This window comes from Caloenas nicobarica, chromosome 4, assembly GCF_036013445.1.
Source record: "Caloenas nicobarica isolate bCalNic1 chromosome 4, bCalNic1.hap1, whole genome shotgun sequence".
NCBI classification, from domain to species: domain Eukaryota; kingdom Metazoa; phylum Chordata; class Aves; order Columbiformes; family Columbidae; genus Caloenas; species Caloenas nicobarica.
In genome coordinates, this window is record NC_088248.1 from 69,875,277 (window position 1) to 69,890,512 (window position 15,236).

Below are 15,236 nucleotides of genomic sequence, written 5' to 3' on the forward strand. Positions count from 1 at the left end.
GTTGTAATCTTTGTTTTTATTCTGAATTAGAATAAAACCCAGTTTTTAAATTGTGACATTCTCTTGGAAATCCTAACCCAATTCTTGCATCCCCCTCTGGCAAGTATGCAGTTCAATACAGGAAGAGGCACAGCCAGTGCTGTGAGATTTTTGCAGACTTGTAAAGTTCATGAGCTCCTGTATCAGCTTTCATTTAACCATATTCACTTTGATCGATCGGGCTTTACTTGCACTGCAGTATTTTAGCTGTCACCAAATAGTAATGATAAAATCAGTGAATTCTGACCAATGTGCTGCAGGCAGCTCAGTGTATCGTTAGGCTTCAATCTTGCGCTTTAGCATAGCAACATATTTAAGCAGCCTTAGTAGAGTATACATTTATCTTCTACAAGCTTTATTAAATTCAAATCTGCCCACACATAGCAACAGCCTTTGTAAGCAGCTTTGATCATTTAAGTGTCAGTGCAGCTTGGCAAAGGGAATCACAAGCAGCTTAAAAAAATGTAAGCCAGTGACCTTAGACTCTCAACTTGTTGATAAAGGAAAATTTTCCGGGGTCTACCCTCTGCTATGATTAATGAAGGCTTTTGAGTGGACCAGTCCTGACAATCCAATTATAGCAACACTCAGCTTAAAGGTATAATTTATGTGCCCCAGACACTGAAAAACATGGCTATGGAGAAATGGAGACAACGAAGCATTACCATTTAGAATAAACTCAATATACTATTAATTTCATCCTTGACAGTTTAGGTTCCATTTCATTTGTTATTTGATTTAGATTTCTATACCTTCCCAGATTGTGACAGAAGCAATGAGAATTGCCATAAAAATTTAGCAGTTTTTAAAACATAAAGTGTAGATATACTGATATTAGATATATTTTTGTATTTTTCAACCACTTTGTATTAAACTGACTGGATTTTTCAAAGTACCCACAAAGCTTCAGAACATGTCTGACTCAGAATACCAATGCCAGTGTGATTTGTGATTCCAGCTTATTTAGGGACTTAACAAATCGACCTCAGTATATGTGTAGTAAATGCATAGCATTTAAAATTACTTTTTAATGTATTTCTCAATGCCTGAAATAATGTTGGGAGTAGTAGCTACTCTGATTAACTAGCTCATACTATCAGATATAGTTGTATTGTAACTGATTCTAACCAAGTAACTAGTAAAAGGAAAATAATGGACCTCACTCATGGAGACAGACAGAAATCTGTTTATGTCATTGTGATGGTCAGTTACAAAAACCCCATGTACAGGTAGAGCCAAGCAGAGCTTTGTCCTGTGAGACATGCTGAGCTCCTCAGCAGCCAGAGCTCTGTTATACTATTTCATATCGAAATGGCTGAGGTATTAGGTTGCATAGAAGAGAATAAAGGGAAATCACTGAAGAACTTTTTTTAAAAGCGATGGTTAAACTTCCAAGATATTTCTTCCAATCACCGATGCTATTTTCCATCTGCATGTTACCTAATCTGCAGGTATATTCTGCAGCATTTTCTTAGGTAAAATTCCAGTTAATACCTGTGAGAGTCTAGACTAAATAACAATTTCAGGATTTAAACTTTAAATAGTAAGGCCATTGGAAAAGATCCTGTATTTCATACGGCACTAGGCCAATGGCAATGCTTCAAATGTAATATAATATTAAGACCTATCCTAGTAAAATAAGATTTTAAAAGTTTTGTGGTAAACACATTTGGTGCTTTAAAGAAAACTTACCTATATAGAGGTTACGCTCAGAAATCAGGCAGTATCTCCCATCCCGAACAAAAAATGCATTGACTACTACATCCAATAAGGATTTATATTCTATGCATCCAGCTAGTGTATCCAATACAAATTTTTCTTCTGTCACATTAAGAGTCTATAGAGATACAAAATTAATAATGATTAATGTGTTCTGGAAAGAAAAGGTTAGTTGTTTACAAAAAGAAGTACAATCATTTTGAAGTAATTGGAAAACATGAATAATTAACAGCAATGTCTTTGGTAGGGCTGACACACTTCTAATACTACCAACTAAAGCAGTCCTAACAAATTAATGGCCCTTGTTAAGTAAAATGTAACCTTCCCCAGTGTCAAACTTTTGGTTTATCTGCTGACATACACATTTAGTTAAAAGGCCTTGATGTGTGAATGTCAACAGTTAATAGAAAGAAAATCTGAAGTCTCTGAGCTGTGAACAATTATTAACTTAGTCAACAGTATAAGAAAGTTTCAGTAAGAGTTTGCTTTTCCAGTAGGAAACCTGTTCTATGTAGATGAAGTCTGTGCTGCTTGGGGAGACCACGCTGAAGGGAGAAGCTGGACAGGATTATGGAAAAGACCCTTAACTGCTACTGTGACTTAATATTGGAGAATATGACTATTTTAAATTAAACCTGTGAGTGCCAGGATTCTTATTAATGCAGACTGTGTTTCTGATCTGCCTGTGCTCTCAGTCACTCGCAACGTTCATGCAACACCACAAGAGAACAGAAAAAGGAGGATCAGATGCCTACAGTATGCCATTTGGATCCTACTTCATAATCCCTTTAAAAAGTCTGAATGCTCCTGAACTTTACAGAGAGTTTCACTCATAACAAATAATCTATGGAATTTCTGTTACTACATGAGATAAACTTCCAGTGTGAACCACCTTAAAACATTGCAATAAAATCTGAGGCCCAGAACAGTTTGTTATAACATGAATTGAAAAAGGACAGCCACACTATGACAAAATGACAAACAATAATGATTCTTTGACTAAGGAGGTTAGCCAAGAAGCCAAGAAAAAAGCTAATTGCATCTTCTGAAAATATGTAGTTCACATCTGATATGTGATCTCTCCCACAGCTCTGAGATGTGGGACCAATTGAACTGCAATAATATATCAGATCAGAGGTTCACCTTGCCTAGTAGGCTATCTGCTAGCATCTTCATTGCTTTATTTCCCTAATATGATGCATTTTTAGTTTGAAAGTCTTATTAGAGGCCGCTGGAAGGAACTATGTGAGTATTCTGATATATGACACTATGAAGGGCTCTGAGATTGAGCAAATATATGGCAAAACTTTAAAGTTACAGTTCTAATTTTTAAATGTAAACAAATGATGCAGAAGTATTCAAAGTGTATTTTTTCGGATGATCATTCCGAGTAAGCATAATTCCTTTTTACTAATCCTGCTCAAAAGCCAGGTTTCTTTCCTTCCAATTTGTGCATCATCACTAGAAAAAACAACAGTGCCTCCATATAGTTGTCTCGATATCCATATGTATTTATATATGCATATACACACATACGTATGCAGGCAAAATTTCACCTACATATATCCTTGTGATTTCTTTACTGCCATTGGGATTACACTAACACATCTGACTACCTCTCCAGCAGAACTGTAATAGGCATATTACTAATGATATACACACAGAAACAGAATCAAGCTTAGTTTGTGGGGTTTAGGTCCTTAAGGCTAATAATAGTTAAAATGATAGAAAAGCTTTATTTCTATAACTGAGACAATCATATATAATCCTCATGACACCAAGTTGGGTGGGAGTGCTGACCTGTTGGAGGGTAGGATGGCCATACAGAGGGATCTGGACCAGCTGGATCATTGGGCTGAGGCCAGTGGTATGAAGTTCAGCAAGGCGAAGTGCTGGGTCCTGCACTTGGGTCACAACAAGCCCAGGCAGTGCTACAGGCTCGGGGAAGTGGCTGGAAAGCTGCCTGGTGGAAAAGGACCTGTGGGTCCTGATTGACAGCTGGCTGAACGTGAGCCAGCAGTGTGCCCGGGTAGCCAAAAAGGCCAACAGCATCCTGGCTTGTATCAGGAATAGTGTGGCCAGCAGGACTAGAGAAGTGATCATCCTCTTGTATCGGTGCTGGTGAGGCTGCACCTCGAATCCTGTGTTTAAGGAAAATACGGTTCCATGTGTTCACAATGTCATTCCTGTACAAATATCTGAAAGTGTTCTCTCTATGGCATTGAATTTCAGCTTTTACTCTGATCCTCAAGTGTTTAAGTTGGAAAAGAATAATCCTGTCTGAAATTATCCTGAATGATCCTATGAAAAAAAAGTGATTCTTGTCTGAATATGTGCTGACTTGCATTATTCCCCCCTTTTGAGAAATCCCTAGCCCTTAGCCTGCTTCCATGGACATATTTTCCTGTCTCCCAACACTTAGCTATAGCTGCGAACTGTAAGAAAGCTTAAGCACAGGACTGGTACACAAACAACTTTCAACATGTGTTACTACAAGAAATAGCACGAATTAAATGGAGAATTATCTGCAAAAAGCAAGCTATGCCACTGTGGGCGTATGGTAGTAAGGATGGTTAGAATGGGACCTGTTCAATGTCCAGAGAGATCAGGAAAGGATGGGTAAGGAGAGAAGGAAAAGTTGTTGTTTCTGGAGAGAACGAAGGAAAGGAACATCAGCCATGCCCTGTGAGACTTCTCAGTATAAGGATTTAGTTTAAGGTGAAACAAACATTTTAGAAACAAGATAATATTTGATAAAAAGATAAAATAGCTTTCACCTCCCAAGTGAACTGAGTAATAGTATGTACTGAACATGTGTACTTGCAGGCAGAATATGCACATTTTGCAGATGCAGACTGATTAATTTATAGTGCTTCAGATATCAGTGCTACTCCTCTCCAAGGGTCTAATCAAAACTCTCTGGAAATAAAAGGAAATATTCCTAGTGATTTCACTGGGTTTCAAATCAGTCACCAGAACCCAGTTCTCTTTCCCTCTGAAGTCAGTGAAAATGCTTCCAGTAATTTCAATGGGGAAAAACCCCTGGGATCTTAAGATTTAAGTAGGAGAATGTCCTGCTTCTACTGTTTACAGTCTATGTTGCAGGCACAAGCCAGTATTTTCATCTTCATGTGATAATGCTGACCATCTTGAAGAGGTACAGTTCATGTAATTTTCCCTTGTACTTAATATTAAATGATGAGTGGGACTGCAGAAAAATCAGATTCCATCCTTTCCTTAGCAAGATTCTAATGTGCATTTATGTAACTCATAACACAAACTAGACTTGTAATTTTTTTCACCAAGTATCAAAATAATCCTGCATTATATTATTTTCATATTTAAAGCTAAATCTATGACTTTTGACATTTGGGGATTTTCCTCACAGTTGAGTGGGCATGTGTGAGGCGCACAGCTGAACCAACACAAATGAGAACTGTGAAGAGTTATGCCAAATTACACCATGTTCTTGTGAAATGGAAAGCTCATGAACGGGTTCATCTTGCTATCAACATGAGAGGGATAAAGGAGTAAAACAGTGAATTTGGGGTAGCAGTTCTGATTTTACAGGGGTAAGCTTTTCAGTAGATGGAATTTATAAAGGCCAATATGATGGGTCTGATCCTGCAACTCTAATTGAAGCAAATAATTCCACTGAAAATAAAGTAGGATTATTTGCATAGAGAAAGGCAAAAACATTGCATGGTAACTTCTGTGTTGAAATCTGTCTCTTGTTATCACAGAAAAAGCTTGATTCTAACAAGGAAGAAAAAATGCCTGGGATGCTTCAGTTAGGTACAAAACGTAATCTTTTTTTCAAAATGAACAGATGCAGCCCATTTCTATAAATGGCCTGTTGACACAATATCCTTATGTACAATATACACTAGATGAAGGATCATTCTGGATTTGGATAATTTTTGATAGATTTAATTGAAGAATACTTAATAAAAAGGGGGGTTTACTACACAAGAATGAAGATATCTGGAGGGCATCAGTCTGACGAAAGGAGTATTAAAAAGCATTTAGGAACATAAACAAGGAGAAGTAGTCGGTATTCAAATGAAGAACAACAGACACAGAGATGTAAATTTGAATGTGAATACTAATAATTTAAAGAACCAAGATAGACTTGAATTTTTTAAGTTAATGTGTTATTCAGGATAATTCAAATTGAATTCTGTTTTAATAGCAACAAGGTCACAAGATCGAAGCAAAAGCATTTATTTACAGTTATTATTTATTTTTAGGAGGTTTGAGGGACATAATATGATTCTTCATGATTGAAGGTGAAGGCTTGTTTGTTGCAACTAAGAATCACCCGTCATATTCCTAATGAACCTATGCTCTTATTGAAAATACTGAAGTGAAAAGCAAGCCAAATATTATGTTAGAAACATCATAACGTACAATACAATAAAGATGAAGATTGTAAATAACTGAATTACAAGTCAAAGTGTAGTTTTCCTCCTGGAAGAAAATCAAGTCTGATCATTCACCAAGAACAAGAAATAGAAATTCTTTGTAAACATGTAAAATTCACATGTTGCAGAAATAAATTGTATGGAGTTTAACACAGAATCACTTCTAGGCTAATTTGATCATAACATTCAAATTAGAGGAAACCATGTTATTTATCTCCTACTATTCAAGAATTAAAAGTCCTTACCATATTTCATTTGTATTTCTCTAAAAACAGGAGGCTAATAATCAGTGAGTTTCCCTGTACAGAAGTATGAACTAGGAGTCGGAAGATAGGAACTGAGACTGGAACACGTCTTTTCTCTCTTGCTTCCTGAGTGGCCTTGTAGAGATTGTTCTCACTTGACACCTTGGTTTTAAAGACTATTGACTACCTGACACTCAGCAATTTATTTATACATTTCTGTCACACCAAAAGAAGGTTCCATCTTTATACATGCAGTGGTTCAGGAAGACCTGAACTGCTGTCAAAGTGATGGTTTACCTCTGCTTTTTAAAATTTACTTTCTATTCCTTTCGTACTAATTTTCTGATTCCCTATTTGTATCCTGAAATACTGAGTGGCTGCAAGGTGCAATATATGGAAAAGAAAAATGTATCTCAGTGGTTATTGGATGCACTATCTGCTTGATCTACCTCAATCGCAAAAATACAGAGAAAGATGGGTGCTTTTTCAAAGCAGTACACAAGGATTAGATGTGTGGCTGCCGTTACTGTAAATGGACTGTGTAAATCTAAATCTCACACAGAGCTAAAAACCCATAACTCTTGATAGCAGTATCTAATGCCATCATTTCTCTATAAATAAGGACAGCCAACTACTTATCTCATTTACGTTAATATATGTACAGAGTAATGCTCCTGACTTCTGGAATATACTTGGAAACAGACTGTACGCCCAAATGTTTTCCAAACAGATTTGTGTCTCAAAGCTTGAGACAAGACTTCCTGCAATGAGAGAATATGTTCAGATGGAAACACTGATATTTAAACAAAATTATAAAGATGTATTAAGAAATAAAAATAATAATAACGAGGTTGCTTCTGCCCCTCTTGAAGTTAATGGATACCTTCCCATGCTATTCAAGAGGAACATGATGGGAGTGGCTCACATGGTCTGAGAGAAGGAACTGATATTTAATAGAAACCTGTCATATATTCAAGTTTTTAACTATTGGAAATAGTAACTAGTTGCAAATCAAATGCAGGGAAACAGCTAGGGATGACACACAGGGGTCAAGCAGTGCCTTAGAAATTTGGCCTTTTGGTTTTCTTAGGAAAATCCACTTTGCCAACTGAAAAATATCCACTTTCACGTGTTTGGTGTGAATGTATACTGTCACAGTAAGCTTTCCTGAAGATTCTTCGTGCCCTTACTATGCTGAGACCAGGGAAAGCAGAGCTTTTGCTACGGTACAGGATGAGACTGGGACAAGCCATAGGGGTCAGTTTGGGAGCTCAAACTGATAGAAGAGAGTCTTTCTCAGCTATATTCTCTGTGACATCTGTGGACTTCAGTTTGAAGACAGAGAGATTTCTGATTCAATTTAGGTACAGTAGAAAGTGGAACTGAATGTGCAAGAACTTTGAAGTGAGCAGAACAAAACCAAGGAGGTGAACAGGACTTGCTGGACAGTGACAATAGCACAGGAATCAACGACCTGAAGAGATGAAACTGGGACAGGTTAAATGAAGAGACCTAGGCCAGTAAGTTTGAGGGTAAGAGAAAGGACAGGGACAGAAGGATGATGGAGCTTAAAACAGAACCCAGTTTATCTTTCTCTTCCAGCCGCCCAGTATTTGGTGAGCAGAGTATTCTAAACTTCTACAGTACAGCCGTTTCCCAACCATCATGAACTGTCAAAACATAAACATTTCTACATGGTCTTTATGCAAGAGCAAAATATGCTATTATTATTTCACACAATCACATATTTTGGGTTTTGTTTTAATTATTTATCTAACCTTAGGTGTAGGTAAAATTAGAGCCTCTAGAGATTCAGGAAAAAATCTTGCTGCAGAGTTATAATGCAAACCTCTGGATTGTGTCATCTTCACAGCAGCACATTGAAACCAACAGAAATGTTGTGTTGGATTTTAAGTAGAATATTCAACAAAGGCCAATTCTATACTTAGTAAAAGATCTAATATGGAAATCCACCAGTTACTTTTTGCTACAATTTGCAAAGCAAGTTATTCACAGTGGCTGGTATATTTTCACCCTGTGGCTTCAACCCTTTGCTTTTCATGCCGCTTTTTTTTTTTTTAATATATATTCCCATTGTAAAGTCCTTCGTTTTAACATATATTTGCTTGCCCACTTTCACTTCTTTTCTTTTGCTTCCCTTCGCCATTTTTACCACTTTAATTTGCAAGGAATCCCATAAGAATGGTCTTATGGCCCGGGTTGACAGGGATATTTTGATCAAGACAGATTGTGCCATCAAGATGCTTCACTCCCTTAGGACTAAATCCAATGTCCTTTCATAACATATTCACATTTATCATATACACAAATAAGAACCCTAACTACAGTCTAAAATGCTGGCCTCTCTCTGTGACATTTCCTTCTTGTTGTTGTCAGCTTAATTTCAACAATGCTAACCCAAAACTTCAGTGCTCTCATGCTACTTCTTTCCTCAGGTATTGGTACTATTGCCACCCTGCCTGTCAGTCAAGCCCACCACTTCAGAGATCATTTTTCCCATAGACTGCTCTCCAGGATATCGCAAGCAGTCTATGTGCACATCTTCATTCTTTTTGAACAGTAGTATTCGAGCAGTATTTAACAGTTTCAAGTAGTATTTACCTCTTGCTTCATAGCTAAAAATCTAAGGTAGTCTCAACATCTTCCATTTTATTGTAATAAGCATCTTTTCACTTCTTTGTAACTAATCCAACCTTTCTCTAGCAAATCAACTATCTGGAATGCTATCATGAAGATTCTTCTGCTGGTCCATTGTTTTGACCCACTGACTCCACCTGGCACCTCACAGTTGATTCTGGCACATAAAACAAAAGCTACCTGTCTTTGCTATCAAAATGCTTCACAACTCAGCTCCATTCTACCTGTTATCTCTCTATTGATGTCATCCCCCATTTCTGATCAGCCAAGGATTCACATCTCCTCTTTTCATTTTTTAGATTTCCAAACAAGTCATTTTATTTACTTTCCATCAGCTCCTACAAGCATTAATGTTGCTCTCCAAAACCTAGTTCATTCAGACAGACACTTTGCTCTGCAAAATGTCCTTTGCTATCTGCTCCTTGCAGTTCAGGTAAGAATGTGTGGCTGTCAGAGGTACTTTTCTCCAGGACCTTGCATTTGACAATACTGGCTCTGAAGTGGCTCCTGCAGCCTGGCAGACACTGCTGGGGTGTTGAACATCCCTGAACATATTCTGGAATGACCTGGGTGTGCTGTCTTTGTATTTGAGAGAAATAATCTAGCCCAAAATTGTTGGTTTCACCAGACAACAACCACAAACAGCTGGACAATAGGCCACAAGCATATTCTATGTAGGTCATCAACAGGTTATCAAAGAACTAAAGAAATCATCCCAGGTGTCACATTAGAAGAATATGAAGACCATAAACCATCCAAATACAATAAAGATATATAATCTGAATGAAACACACACTGTTGATAATGACTGGAATCTGACTGGACTTTTAAGGGATGGAAAACTAATTACCAATTAGAAAAGTCTAATAGATAGAAGATAGTAATGTGTAGAAAAGTCCAATCTGATGCACTACATACCTAAGTAAGGAAATAAATACGGAGAGAGCTGTAAGTTGCAATTATTTAGATTTGTGCTCTCGGAATCTGACCCTCCTGATTTTTGTCTGGTCAGTAGTACGCAACACTAGGTTTGCAATTTGTCGTGCTGTTAGCATGAGACATACAGGCTTGAATCTAGTCTGTGATTTAAAGTGATGGTGTTAATCAGGATACAAACTGGAAGAAGTTTCTGCATGGGTCAGTTAATATTGGTTAACTGGTAAGTGGCCAAGCCTGGAAATGACGTGTACAAAAATGCTACAATATTTTTATTATCAGGTACCTATGTTCTGTGAAATAGAAATGAAGTGAATTTTCTGTGATGAATTATAATCACCCATTTCGTACTGAAACAAAGCTGAATTTTATATAAACATAAATCTTAGTTTTTACTTTCCTGGATAAAAAATTATGTACTAAGTGAACTGAAACTATCCCAGAGAAAGATTTCTGCCTTATCTTTGGTATCAGCTACCCTCCCTGTTCTTCCCCATTGAAAGGGTTTACTATGAAACTGAAGGTTCATGTTTCTCTAATAGAGTTACTGCTTATTTTGTCTTTGCATAATATCACCTTTTCTGACTGAGAACAACAATCTGAATATTAATTTTTACAAGTATTTATTTTGGCAGCAGTGGCAGCTGAATTTATCTGCTCTCTGCCCAGTGAAAAAAGATTGTATTGAAACTGGATCAGTTCCCTGATGTAATTCAGCATATGAATGCACAGAATTATGTCTGTAGTACAAGGCAGGAGGGCAGTGGCAGAAACGAGCAGCCTGAGTGGGAACTGTTTAAGAAAGCAAACACCCCAGAAATGCGTATGGATCCACTGCCTCAGCCTCTGATTTTCATATTACACCTCCATAGTTTTATCTTCTTGTAGTCATTTGTGCTTACGCAAAATCAATGTAAAAGACTGTCTAACTAGAATAGCAGTGTTTTAGACCTTATTGTCAGAAGTGGAAACGAGCACTTGAGCTGCACGGCAGTGCAGAGTCAGGGCTCTGACAACATAGTTTGATAATACACAGCATGCAGAGACAATAGCAGTCTAAACAATATCCCTGCCATCCCCTAATGATTTTCCAAAGTTGATTCAATCCAGTAGATGCATCAGCACAAGTCAGGGTGGCACTGAGGACAGAGATGGGCAGAGGTGACAGACCATGGTCAGGAAAGGATGAGGACTGCTTCAGCAGCTACATATTGGCAAATCTTGGTCTGGTTACTTGCTGTGTTAGACTAAAATCAGGTAGCTGATTTACTGTCACTTGCCTTGTCCCACTGTTCTGATAGTCATTTATGTCCTCAAAGCAAGAGTACCTGATGCTGTGAGTCAGCTTCTGAACTGCATTTGTATTTACAAAATGGGTGCTGCTGACAGAAACTTCCACTTCGAAGGAGGAAAGGAGACAGGAAACTACAGAACAGCTTAGTCAGAAGTGGAAGAGAAGCTTCTCCTATCATTGTCAGATCCATTTTAGGAAGTTGCTTTCCCTGCCTTTTGTTGCTACCCAAGCAGTTATTCAACACCTCTTTACTTCTTTGTTTTCTGGTGATAACCGTAAGAAATTTGGACTTCAGTCATAAATGAAAAACATCACTGTAAGAAAAATCTACGAAATTACAACATATTAGGAAAGAGATATCTTTATGTTTAAAATCAGCTAGTAAAATACGGTAAGCTATGTAAGATGAACTGAAACTTAATATACCTGCAACAACTTAGCTGATTCATTCAAGAAATCCTCCATGTTCTGATTTTCAGGGTTAAATTTGTTAAGCTGTTGGACTATTATTGCAATATGTTTTCCATGGCTGACCATCTTCACCATGGAGAATCCTATAAATATAGTAAATCATTAATTTTTCATGCCCCCTTCAGTTGTAGAATAATGTATGTTGATAGGCTCATAGAAAAGATATACTGCAGTAATGTAGAAGAGAACATTTAGGTCAAGCTTTCAAAATCACAGTTACTCAGAACAGCTAACAGGAGAAATGAGAATACAGTACAAACATCAATAAAATACAAGGTATAATTACACATTTCTTATTCTGCAAATGTCTCAAATATCCTTTGGATGATACCTGAAATGTTTTTTGTATCGGGTTATTTGACAAAATATAATTGAAGATAATACTAGAGAAAAGCATGAATTTTTGCATGTGTGCTATCCTGGTAATATTTAATTAGTTGCTCTTCCCAGTGAGATGCAACTGAAAGCAAAATTTTACTCTTAAATCTTATCACATATTGCTATTAACAGCCTATTTTTTCCAAAGCAACAAAAGCATAGGAACAGAGAGGAATTATAAGGAAGCAATGAGCCAGTGTTGGTCCCCAAGCTGGGCAGCGATAGCAACACATCAGCAGTCTAGGCCGCCGTCAAGGTTTTCGAAGGCACAGCACTTTGGTACTTTTTACGCTTGATGCTTTGTTTGCGAAATGACTGGGTTACATCTATCTCAAATGATGTCTTACATGCATGAGAGTTTGCAGAACTGGACACCCGGATTTTAGTGTTCACGTGACAAGAACTATAATTCATTTGCTTATATACATGCATGTGCTGTTGTGTCTGAAAGGCCAATGATAGTAATGATCAGGGCTCTAAGTCATTAATCTGGTTTAGCAATGGGAAAAAATGAGCATGGAAGTAATTTTCCATGGTGACATAAAAATATATTTCTGAAAATCTTTGTTGTATTTTAGATATCATTGTATTCCGATGTTAGAAAAAATGCTTGATTGAGATGATTCACTGTGGTAAAGAAAATTCATTTCGTGTTTTAAAGGGATATCGTAACATTTCCAGTTACAGTGTTTTTATGCTCTGTCTTTCAGCACTATCGCACTCAATAATAATTGTCTGAATAGCACTTTTAATTACTAATCTCAAACTGCTGAAAAAACAGTTTGTCTGTGTTTATGCTCAGTATAGGCATTTAGTTACCTGGTATGAAGAAGACAAACTGTCTAATTTAAAAATAAAAAGTCCAGCAAAACAGGGCTGGATCATGACAAGGGATGGCAAGTCAAAAAAGAGGTGCTGCTGTGTCTCTGTCACAGAAGGAATCACCATTTCTCCACTCCTCTGAGAAACATGATCTATTTCTCTGTACCTGCCAAGGTTCTTACACTCACAAGGGATTTTGGATAAGGTGAGAGAGAAATACCTCTGTACTCATTCAGGCTGGATCGTAATTCAGGCTCCAACAGCTCTCCCAGTGACAAATATCTTTTCTTCCAGCATAGTAGAAATGAGTTTGAGCTCTCGTGCTCTGTACATGCTGATATTCACCCCTTTCCTCCCAATAACAAACATTAAAACCAGAACTTTGAATATGAACACTAAGACATATAGTAATACCTCGAGAACTCTGGACATACAGGGCTTCTTAACAGGAAGAACTTCACTTGTGATTATATTTAAACAAACTGCTATTATTATCATCCATGTTTTAAAACAGACACATCAGGAATAAAATGTTCTGTGTTATGACGTACATCCTTATTTCCACAAAGCCATTTATAATATTCAAATTGCTACATATAAAAAGATATACATTTATGCTACGTACAAAATGGTAGAAATTTTCTTCCATTATAAGATGTAGAATTTCAGTTAAAGTAGGTAAGAACCTGACTTAGCTTTAATTTACAATGGAGCTTGGAGATATTTTGAAAGCAATTATTAATACATAGGATAAGACTGGCCACAATTTTAGGGACTGGTTTCAATGACCCGAAAGATTCCTTCAGGTTTTACATTTGTTGCTATGCTCCTGGCCTAGAAAGACTGCTATTGCATTTCCTCTCATGAAACCCGTCGTTCTTAAAGAGAAGGCTGAACTAAGCCTCTCTGCAAAATTCAGCTAGATCAAGTAGCTGCTGCTCAAAATGGAACAGGTGTTTTCGCCAGCTGTGTGCTAGAAAAAGAGCCACTGAATGCAGGGTACACTTGTCCCAATAGTTACATCCCGCCATTCGCATTTACTCCGGACTTTTCTGCATCACTGAGTGTCACCTGTGCTTAGCAGAGAGCAGTTCTGGGCACAGATCCTCTGTTCAGCAGGTTCCTCCCTTAAGGCAGCAAATCGTCAGACAGAAAACACTCACCCTGAGCAGCTATAGCTGGGATCTTATGTTCGTTTTTAATTTGCGTATATTTTGATGTTTTGCATACCGTCATGGTTTAACCCGAGCAAGCAATACAACCAGGACAGCTGCTCACTCTCAGACCAGAGCAATTAAAAACATCAGCTCTGTGCTGGGGTGTTATCTCTTGTTATCAAACTAAGTCCAAAATAATGAGCGTGCTAGCTATGAAAAAGAAAGGTTTCTAACTGCATGAAGAAAATTAACTCAGTTTCAGTCAAACCAGCACACATACCTACTACCAGTATTTTATTTGGCACAGTATTTTTTTCATCGAATGCCTTATGGAACTTTACAATCAAATATCCATTGTACACAACCTCGTAGCAAGTAAGTTTTGTTATATTTACCAGACAGGGAAGCCAAATGACACCAAGGCTGGCTTCTTGCCCCAAATCACAACAGTTAATGAAAACTCTTGCGGCAAAGACCAACGATCCTGTCTACAGTAGGGAATATGCCCCGCTGGTCTTTTATACCGGATTTATAGACACCTAATAAAGGAGTGAAACAGTTATAAGCCTGCCCAGAGCTCCTGACACTTTCTGCGTGCCACACACATCAAGCATTTTACCCAGTTTTTGGCTTTAAAGAGGTCACATACCGCTACAGCTGCTTCGCTGCCAGCGGAGGCCGGTGAGGCCGCAGGGGTTCGACCCCCGGGCCCCGGGCGGGCGCCGCCGCCGTCGCCGCCGCCTGAGGTAAATGCGCGAGCGCGCAGCGGCCCCTGCCCCAGGGGCGGCCCCTCCGCCCGGCGCTGCCCGCTCCCGTACCTGGCTGTTCCCGCCGGAGCCCGGCACCCGTCTCTCTAGTGCGGGGGGACCCTCCGGCCGCAGAGACCCCGTCGCGGCCGCCGGCGGCCCAGCCCTGCACGGCGCGGTTGCTAAGGGGCGCGGGGGCTGCTGGGAACTGTAGTTCTCTGGCGCGCCCGCCGTCGTGTTGCGGAACGGCCCGATCGGGGGCAAAGAACTACCCATCCGGGAACAAAGATGGCGGCGATTGTTTGCCGCCGTTGCCAAGCAACTCGTTCCGCCCCTCCTCGGTTTTT

General features: G+C 38.6%; 1 protein-coding gene across 1 annotated transcript in view; it reads right to left on the reverse strand.

The window, feature by feature from the left end:
* Positions 1 to 15,034, reverse strand: part of CFAP99 (cilia and flagella associated protein 99) — a 59,222-nt gene extending 44,188 nt beyond the window's left edge. The window contains exons 1-3 of the mRNA XM_065634512.1: positions 14,962 to 15,034; positions 11,742 to 11,869; positions 1,732 to 1,876 (exon numbers count right to left, since the gene is read on the reverse strand). Of these exons, the coding sequence (XP_065490584.1) occupies positions 1,732 to 1,876; positions 11,742 to 11,861 (265 nt within the window). The 5' untranslated portion in view covers positions 11,862 to 11,869; positions 14,962 to 15,034. The remainder of the gene's footprint in view (positions 1 to 1,731; positions 1,877 to 11,741; positions 11,870 to 14,961) is intronic.
* Positions 15,035 to 15,236: the final 202 nt, after the last annotated feature.